Consider the following 9,719-nt stretch of genomic DNA (forward strand, 5'->3'; position numbering starts at 1 on the left):
CCTTAGTCAATCAATTAGTTACCAGAGGCAGAGATTCATCCCCTATCTCCAAAATGCAGAAGAAAGGAAACTCAGATCAAAAAAGCAAATCAAAAGTGGTAAAACCTTATATGAAGATTAGAGACAGACTGGGAGTAGTGAAATTTGGGGCTTTCAAACATGCTCAACAGCCCGAGAGGAGCACAAATGAAAGCCCAGTGTGAACTTGCCAAGCGCATACCTGTCAATATGAAAGCGGCTGAGCAGCAGAAGAATGGAATGCTGTTGGATCCCTGAGGGCAACCTAATCACGTGGGACTGCATAGAGATCAGCCCATTTTGGATCAGGACTTTTCGATGATAGTGAAGCTTTCCAGCATCTACCCTATAAAAGAGTAGCCTCCATCGTGTTTCGAACATAGCACAACAGCTAACCCCCCTGAACCCTCCTTAATAACAAAAACCGGAAGAAGGCATACAAGAACCTACATTTCTGCATCAACTAAGTTTCTTAAATGAGCCTAAAACTTAAGATAATTGCTAAGCCAACAAAGGCGATGGTCCCTTGTCTCAAAGGTTTAACACCTACAATGAAACTGAAGCTTAGCTCAGAGCAAAGGAATTCCCTAGGCCTAGAATAATGTTCTCCCATTATTATAGCACTATTTTATGCTTCTCTCTGAAGGGAAGCAACCTCCAGGCTAAAAGAGAAGTTGCAGTCATAATTAACTTATAAAATAATAGCAAACCAAGTTAAGATCGTATCTAATCCCTGAGATAAGTAGTTCTCCACATCTGTGGGAATATCTGTGCATAGAACCCTCCTTTCTGGCATTATATCATCAGTTAGTCCAGAATAAGCCAATTCTTACAACTTACTTAAAAGCCACACTGAGGTCTTTTTGGAGCTCCCCTTGCCAGCGAGCTCGTCCTAATCGCTCCAAAATGCAGTAGGAGAAGTCAGGAAGCTTTAAGTCTGGATCCCCTTCCCAACCTATTAGTGCCCTGTGGCGCAATACCTGGGAGGCAACAATGACCAGCCTCTCTCCCCAACTGCAAAGTAAGAAGAAGAGAGTCACTTCCAGAATCTCTAAAAGAAAAACAGCACTTTCTGTGCTCTAGCAATATTATCACCAACCTCCTGAACTGTAGGTAGACCATTTCAAGCTGAATCACACAACGGAATGACAATTCCTCCCACAGCCCACCAATTAATGAGCAACTGTTATTTTTCTTCTGGTGATCACACGTTTAAAGCCCCCCATGGGTATCTGAAGAAGCACCTATCTTCAGTTGTCTATGCCTGTCTAATTCAATCCAGCTGAGTGGGCATACTTCAGGTTCCGTAAATTAAGAGAATATAATTTGGTGGCACCCAGAGCCTTGCCTATTCCTGCCCTTTGGAATAAGCTCCCTCCAGAGGTACATGTGGTGTCCTTGGTGCTCTCTGAGCTTGGTTCTTTTCTTACAGACGTTTCATTACCCAAACTAGGTAACATCATTAGTGCTAGCAGGGAGAGCAGTTTGCTCTTATTTTGTATTCTAGTGGCTTGCGCTTTCAGTGTTGGTGGGAATGGTCTTGGTGATTCTTTGGTTGGGCTGTTTACTGTTAGCTTGTTTGGCGTTTCTTGGTTGGGGTATGGTTTATTTCTAAATAGGTAAACAAATAAATTGTACGTGGGTATTAAAAAATAGATGATTGCACCAATCAAACCTTACTCACTTCTCATAAGCCTCCACATATGTGCAACAGGGCTGCATGTCCTTCGTCCTGATCCTATCAGTAACGTCCAGCCTCTCTTTCAAATACTGGCAGGAGCCCTGGACGCCCTCATCCAAAATCATATGCACCGGGTAAATGTCGCTTGATGGAACGGGATCCCGCTTGGTCTCCAGTATTCCTGTCTCAAGATCGATTTCCTCATAACTGGAAACGAATAAAACCTTTTCGGCGAAACTGCTTGTGATCCGCAATTCCCCCCAGTCCGTTGGGAAGGTAAACCCCAGAACGTTCAGCACCACGACCCCCCCCGGCTGAGCCCCGGGCCCGCCGCCCGCCTCCACAATCCCCCCCCCGCTCCGCCGGGGCCCCAGCGCCCAGGCCAGGCCTCACCGGTCGAAGAGGCTCAACTGCGGGCGCGGCTGCGGCAGCAAATAGAAGCGGAGCTCGGCCTGTGCAGCCAGCGTGGCCCATAGTAGCTGCCGGGCGCCCGGCTCCAGGGGCAGCGGGAAGGGCGGGACGCGGCCCGCCAGCCGGTCCCAGAGCGCGCCGGGGGTGACGCCGTCCAGCCCCTCCAGGGCTACCTCGTCCAGCGCAGCCCACAGCGCCTCCATGGCTGCCGGACGCGCGATGGGCGGCGCGCAGGAAGTGACGCCTCGGCGCGTGCCGCCCGAGCCGCCGCGGTAACCACGGCAACGGCCCAACAGGCGGCGGCGGCGGCGACGGGCCTGGCTCGGAGGCAGCTTCGCCGCGCCTAGCTGGGCCCGGCGGCCCGGGAGGGAACGGGAGGGAGCGGCAGCAGTTGTCGCGGAGACCCGGCCGCCCCGCCGCCTGCAGCCCCGAGGTAGCGGACGGGGCTCGGAAGGCGCTCCTCAGGCTTCGCCTCGCAGGCGCCCGTAACCCGGGGCCATGGTGACCGACTTCGACGAGAAGCACGACGAGCACTTGGTGCTGCTGCAGCAGAGGAACAGGTGAGCCGCCCGCGGGAGGGCCGGGGCTGGGCTGGGGCATCCGCCTGCCGGCCGTCGCCAAGAACAGCCCGTGTTTTCGGTTCCAGGATCCTGAAGGCCCTGGAGAGGAAGGACCCTCTGCAGCTCCGGCTGAAGCAGCTGGAGCAGGGCTTCACTTTGTACGTGAACGGCGCCAACTCGGAGGCGAGCCGCGGCCGCAAAGTCAGCCCTCCGGCCCTGCTCGGGAGCGGCGGCGCGCGAACCGTCAGGGCGAACCGTGAGTTCGTTTCCGGTCGCGACCATCCAGAGATCAGCGTCGCCTCTGGTTGAGGTTCCTCGGTCTGGGAATTTTTTAACATGAAAAGCAGAAGTTTTATACAGTAAATAAGAAATTTGACACGTAGCATCAAATCTGATAAAACGTCATATATTGCCTTGAGTGCAGACGGTTTTATTTATTTGTTTGTATATTTATTTATTTATTTATTTATGGAAGGCCGGAAATAAGCCATGAATTAATAATTACCCAGTTCGGGTGAATGTTTCCTTCGCTTGCAGTAAATCCCACAGACTTTCCTCAGCTTGTTTCAGTTTCCATTTTCAGTCATGAGGTTCCTGGTAGGGATACCATCTGTATGAATTGTGAAAGTTGGCATAGAAGGTGATGGCTTTTTCCCTCTGGCAGCTTCCACAGCTCCCCTGCTTGGAAAAGGGCTTAGAAAGTAGGAGGAAGCAGCAGCAGAATAATTGCTGTCATTGAGCTATTATATACACTGTAACGAAGCAAGGCATATGCACCGTACAATCCCAAAGGTCTATGCTGAAGTTCAAAGGATTAGTACCCATCCTGGCAGGCAGCAGGGCTCAACCATTGCAGACCTTTTTAACATTTCCTTTACTTTGAGATAAGCAGTGACCTATGCAGATTTGTAAGCGATTCTAAGCTATTTAAAGTGGCTGAGTAGCTCCAGAAACTCTCTTTAAATGGGGTGAATGGCCAGTCAAGTGACACACATGGTTCCATCTGAATAAGGCTGTAGATTGGAGCAAAGGTCCACCATAAAGGCACAAAATGCTAGAGGCTGAGCAGCTGTCATTTCACAGAAAAATACCATGAGGGTTCTAAATAAATAGCGGAGAGCTTAATGAAGAAGTTGAATCAGTACATGGTAGCCATCAAAAAAAAAATCGGAATAAAGGGTAGGAATAGAAACTGTATTACTATTAATGTTAAATATGTAAACCCAGACAATGCGTTGCTTACTAAATACTAAAGATTGTTATTGTAAAAAACTAATTTATTTATATATATATATGTGTGTGTGTGTGTGTGTGTGTGTGTCAATAAAAATATAGAAAAACGAACACGATAAAAATAAACAGGCCTGTTTAATATAAACAAACCTGTAAGTAAAAGAGTTACTGAGCTTTCGTCAGCCAAACTACTGACGTCATCAGAGTTAGAATGCCATGTGAGGAAATGTAGTGCCTTTATACAAATTTTGATGTGTTTACACCTGGAATAGCATTCTGGTTGCTAAATTTGACAGCATACAAAAATCTTCCCCCAAATGGTGGTTTATTGACCAGACTCTCTGATTGGGGCAGCATAGAAATAATGATAATAAACTAAATCCATCTGCTATGCAGGGTGTCTGGACTTTGACCCTTTTACTCATACTATTCCCCATTTCCTTTCAGCTGTGAGTACCAAAGACCTTTTAAAACAAGGAGAGCAGCAAGAGAGGAGCATCCAAAGTGCACCTAGTAAAATCCAACGCCGGGAGTGGCTCCAGGTATGAAAAAGAAGAGGGAGCACTAGAGTTCCCATCCTGGTATCTTTTTGGATTACAACAGCATGCAACAAATGTAAATAAATGAAGTGATGTGTTAGGCATGCAGCATTCTTCAATTTGCTCATAGGGCATCGTAAGATTCTTAAGGTTAGAAGTCCAGTCATAGACAAGACATAAAAGAGGAGCACTGAGAACAAATATCGGTTGGAAAACATAAAAGTGATCCTAAAATAAAAACAAGGACAGAGTTATGGAGCCAGTCAGGATCAGGTCTGATTATAACAGTTCCTGACTTATGTGATGGCTACAGCTCTAAAAACAATTTGTTCCTCAAGGCTGTAATAGTAATGTACTGTGTACTGATTTTTCTCAATCTTTCAGAAAGCTGTGCAGATCAAGACAGAAACTGGATCTAGGCTCTATATTGCTCCTCCTTGCGAGTATTCTGAGGATTTTGAATCTGATGAAAGTTTAGATCTGCAGACAACTGACTATGAAGAGAATGGTACTTCCCAGGTAAATAGATCTGTTGGATCAAATAATTTGTTAGATTATTAAAGACGAATCACCAGCACAGGAATTTGGAAGCATTCTTTCCTTCCCCCTAGAAAACAACCTTGGGCAAAATGGCCCTGCTCCTTGTGGTTTTCAAGACCACGTCAGAAAGATAGAGCAGAAGGATATGGAGGGAATCTTGCAGATCAGATCAAAGGCATATTTTCTCAGGCTCCCCAGCCCAGCGGTTGGCATTCAGATTCTCATCTGGGTGGGTTTAACTAGCCATCATGGATAACTATCTTTAGCAACCTCTCTGTCCTGTTCTAGTTGGCAGCCATTGTCACAACTTCCGTATTTTAACTATGGTTAGGTAAGGGCATGAGAGGTTTTTGGGTTCTAATATTCCAGAATAAGAAAACTACCTCTTTTTAACTGTCCTCATCACACAGATTTTGTATCATTTTTCCTTTTAATTTTTTTATATATGACATTGCAACTAAACTATTTATATCTGTGCTTTTTTCTCAGTTCATTTGGTAATTGGTGATAATTAAGTTTGAAGCTATGAATGCAGATTTCATCCATTTACATTTAAATCCAGATTTTACATTAAATCAGATGTTTTCTTCAAAGCAGAAGAAATCCTGTTTAAAGAAGTTAAGACAAAATAATTTTGAGCTGTCTGCATTGATTGCAGTGATTGGCAGTGGCCCTCCCAAGTCTTCCTCCAGTTATATCTGGAGATGTTGGAGTGATGTCTGAGCTCCTTCTCTTTATGCCAGGAACTCCGACAAAGCTTGGAGTTTGCCAGGAGCCAAAAACAGGTGAAAGGGGAACATTCTTCCGAGGATTCTGACTCCATCGAGGAGGAGGTTCCCATTGAAGCCCCTGAGAAGAAAGAACCTGCGGCATGTCTGGGAGGTGCTGCTGTGCCGGTTCTTGCCAAAGCAGCTCTCTCTCCTCTGTCTGGCACAGGCTCTGCTCTGGCCACTGGGCCTTTCGTGTTGGAATTCAAGCCAAACTGCCCAGGTAGGTCCACTTAAAACTGAGGTGGAGAATTACTAATTTTGTTTGTCCTCTTTGTGATGAAGATTAGAAGTCTCTTCTTTAAGTATTTCTTTCTCTTTTTCTTATTTGTTCTTTTCTTTTTTCCTTTGCACTTTTTATTCTCCCCTTGTTTTTTCTGAGAGCTTACTATATATTGTCTTTTACCATTGTTATTGACTCTTCATTAAAAAGTATTTTAAAAATTGCCTGGATAAATCCAGTACCGTGCTGACTGTTTTTTATTTTCAGAATCAAAGAGTGCATTGGCTGGCTTGGCCCTGAAGGAATCCTCAAAAGAAAGGGTCCTTATGTGCCCGATAAACAAGGGCAGAGATTGCCTTTGAGTGTAATTCTAGCCCCTGGTCTTAAAGACGACCTAAGAAGGCTGTGCTGGATGCTGACTGCCTTTAGAATAAGTTCCTGGTTTTGGTATCTGCTCTTCCTGCAGGCATTAAGAAGGAGCAAAGTCTCTCTGCAAAAAGGAAGGGCACTGCTGAACCCTACATTCCCGTCAAGTCCATGAGTTCAGCGGCTGCAGGTCGTCGGTGCCTGGAAGAGCAGGAAGGAACCGCCTCCAGTAAGAGAGAGATGGTTTCTAAGTGGCCCCCTTAAGAGCTTGACAGGCATACAGAAGCTGCAGTGGTGAAAGGCAGTGGAAATGTGCCTGTCATTTCTCTTCTCTGAACAAGGCCATGCTCAGAATAATTCTGTGTGTTGACATTCATGTTAGTTCTCTGATGCTTGTAGCCCCTGGAGACCTCCTTGGCTAGGCAGAAAGCTCGCTCTCTCTTCCGGGCAGAAAGAGAGGATTGTGCCTAGCATGATTCTCTGGATTGGGATGGCAGGTTTCCTTAGATGTCGATGTCAGGCCTTAGGGTGACAGCTGCGTTTTAGAACATTGGTTTGAGAATATGCCTTTAGCCAGCCAAGTGTCCTCCTTTACTCAATTTTCTTCCTGTTAATTAGCATTTTGATCTCTACTGTTTCTTTCCTTTGCCTGTCACTCTCCTTATTTTTCTTGGTGCACAAATATAGTTCAGCATCAACATCACTGAAATATTTCTTTATTCATTCTGTTTTTCACACCACCTTAATTCTTCTTTAGTAAAGCTGTTCCCACATTCAGCCTTTCTACATTTGCCCACTACAGCCTGTTGAACACTTACATTCTCCACCTTAATTCTTCTTCTACTTTGAAATATTGCTGCCCAGAATCATCAGGTTTTGCTTGGCCCATTCTGTGAGAGTAACACAGGAGGCTTCGTATGGTCTTTGGATGCCACACCTTCTCACTTGGTGGGATCTTGTTAGCCTTGGCTGGAACCAGGGACCAACTTCTTCTCTGAAGTCCATTTGGGCTGCCACTAAGTTTTGCTCTTGTTAGTCTCTATGCTGTCTAGGAGTTTCCACTCCTATGACTCGAGAATCTTACCACGGGGATGTTTCAGGCCCAACTTGCTTCCCTCTGACTAAGGGTTCAAAAATATTTTCTGCTTCTTTTGGACGTTAGGACCAATAAGCCGATCGGAAAGACCACTCTCAGCTGTTCGGAAAAATGTGTGTGAGAAGAAGGATCCAGCAAATGCTGCTTCCATTGTCCTCAAAGCTATGCAAGCAGAAAATGAGACACTACAAAAGGAGCTGCTCTGTAGGCAGCTGGAGGTCTCTACAGAGGTCAGTAGCACGGGGGACGTGTCTTATTCAATGGCTGGGCATAGACTTCCCTGCTCCATCTGGCCTCTGCTATGGAAGCTGACTACTTGGCTACTGCACAGAGGGACCTGACAGGATCAGGATGTTCTTCCAAAATGTTGCCTTGAAATGGACCATGTGCTCTGTCCAACGTTAAAGAAAGGTTTTCTTTTCCTTGGCTTCCTAGAATTTTTTTTTTTCATTTGAAATAGAAACTGGTTTTCTTAAGAAGAACTATCCTGTCTCCTTTTTGTAGTCTATTATTTAACATTTTAGAAGCTGTTAGGAAGAGAGTAGTAACTTACAACGAAGGGAAGCCCTCATGCTTGCCTGGAGGTGAGGCTGAATTATAAATCTTTTCCATTCCTGAAAAGGAAGCTCCTGTGTGTACAAGCAATCCATTCTTGTGTAGCCTTGGCAGAATCTTATTAAAAATTGACCATGCCAATATTTGTGGAATCGCTGTCCGGACTCATCTAGTTGCTGACTGGGGTTTGTGAAAGGAAGGACAGCAAGCGGGCCTGACCTAGGGAGGATTTTAGGTAGNTTAAAAGTAATTTTAATCGGAAACACAGCTGGCAATATTTGGTTTTTAATTCGGCTTTTATTGGGGTTTATATTTTTTGTATTTCTGTATTTTTGTATTTTGTGTATAGTATTTGTTTTTTAATATGCTGTGAACCGCCCTGAGTCCTATGGGAGAAGGGCGGTATACAAATTAAATTAACATTAACAACATTAACATTAACATAGACTATTCTCTGCCAGAGTCCTGGAGAGGGAGGTTGGCTGCTGGGATAGGGCGAGGGAGTTCGGCACCTGTGCTGGCCTCCCAACTCAGACCAGCCCCCGGCTTCATTGTCTGGAGAGTGGAGTTCTCTTGTGAGCTTCTCCTCATTTCCCTTCTGTGCAGTCACTGCTGGCCTCTGGCTCTGCAACAGTGGACGTTCCTGCAGAACAGCAGGAGGACGCAGTTCTCTCCACGGCCCTGGAACAAACTGGACTTCTGGAAAACAGGTGGCAGTTCTGAATCCTCTGAGTCCCTTCTCAGGGGCAATATACTTTTGTCTCTGCACGGGGATGCCCAGTGGACTCCTCTGCTAGTTCTGCTCCCCATGGCGTCTGATTACCAGGACATTCGGAAGGCAACATGGGCACAAGTATCTTCATCTGCAAAGGGTGTCTGTGAAGGCCGGAGGTTGGGGGAGGGGATGGCAAAAGGTGATTTGGAGACTGAGCTAGGTTCTTCATAAAAATTTGAGAGGTCAGTATTTTCATAATGAAGTGTGAACCTTGTGCTCTGAGCAACACAGGAAACAGCATCTCAGCTTGCTGGTTCTTGGTTTATATTCAATATTCTGCAAACTTGCAGTAGTATTCTTTATCAATAAAACTAATGGCATATTTTCTCCTTTGAGTTGCTGATGGCTCGTGTCTGGGCATTAAGGCTTGAGCCATTTAATAAGAAAAGCAGCGCTGGATTGTTCACAACTATCAGTACTGCTACCTCATCTTCCACCTTCACGTCCTTGTCTTGAGAGTTTCCGAGTGTCTGAATGAGTTCAAATCAATGGCCCTTCTGGGTCCAAAGAAAAAAGCACTGACCTTGCTGCTTGTTTTCCTGTGGTCTCTTCAATGTTTAGGCAACAGAAGAAATTTCTCAAAGCTCTGCAAAAGACCGAGACTCTATCCGTCTGCCATGGCCCTGCAGCTTTGGGCTTTGGACAGCTGGAGCTTCCTGTTCTGGTAGGAAGCAAGTCACAATTTCGAACTGTAGTTTCCTCATCTTCATCCCAATTGTGTTACTTAGCAACAATCAGGATGGGTTGGATGGTCCTGAAGAGGATGTGAATTCCAGATAGCTTTCCTCTGCAAAACGGGGCATTCCAGCACATCATACATAGACTATGAGAGCAGAAATGTGGAGTTGGAATACTTACGTTCCGTGCCTGGTGTTGGACTAAAGGGGAAGGCTTGCTTGAGCCATGGGCCACCCCCTACAGGAAGCCAGACAGGATCCATCTGGGCCCCTCCAGG

General features: G+C 45.8%; 2 protein-coding genes across 2 annotated transcripts in view; one reads left to right on the top strand and one right to left on the bottom strand.

Moving 5' to 3' along the window:
* GTF3C1 (general transcription factor IIIC subunit 1) overlaps positions 1-2,313 on the bottom strand; it is a 21,143-nt gene extending 18,830 nt beyond the window's left edge. The window contains exons 1-4 of the mRNA XM_015811951.1: positions 2,093-2,313; positions 1,703-1,906; positions 859-1,032; positions 221-364 (exon numbers count right to left, since the gene is read on the bottom strand). Coding sequence (XP_015667437.1) covers positions 221-364; positions 859-1,032; positions 1,703-1,906; positions 2,093-2,313 — 743 coding nt within the window. The remainder of the gene's footprint in view (positions 1-220; positions 365-858; positions 1,033-1,702; positions 1,907-2,092) is intronic.
* Positions 2,314-2,608: 295 nt separating this feature from the next.
* KIAA0556 (KIAA0556 ortholog) overlaps positions 2,609-9,719 on the top strand; it is a 19,395-nt gene continuing 12,284 nt past the window's right edge. The window contains exons 1-7 of the mRNA XM_029283340.1: positions 2,609-2,670; positions 2,757-2,926; positions 4,351-4,445; positions 4,827-4,961; positions 5,726-5,972; positions 6,439-6,567; positions 7,501-7,664. Of these exons, the coding sequence (XP_029139173.1) occupies positions 2,609-2,670; positions 2,757-2,926; positions 4,351-4,445; positions 4,827-4,961; positions 5,726-5,972; positions 6,439-6,567; positions 7,501-7,664 (1,002 nt within the window). The remainder of the gene's footprint in view (positions 2,671-2,756; positions 2,927-4,350; positions 4,446-4,826; positions 4,962-5,725; positions 5,973-6,438; positions 6,568-7,500; positions 7,665-9,719) is intronic.

This window comes from Protobothrops mucrosquamatus, unplaced genomic scaffold, assembly GCF_001527695.2.
Source record: "Protobothrops mucrosquamatus isolate PMUCROS unplaced genomic scaffold, P.Mucros_1.0 scaffold60, whole genome shotgun sequence".
Classification (NCBI taxonomy): Eukaryota; Metazoa; Chordata; class Lepidosauria; order Squamata; family Viperidae; genus Protobothrops; species Protobothrops mucrosquamatus.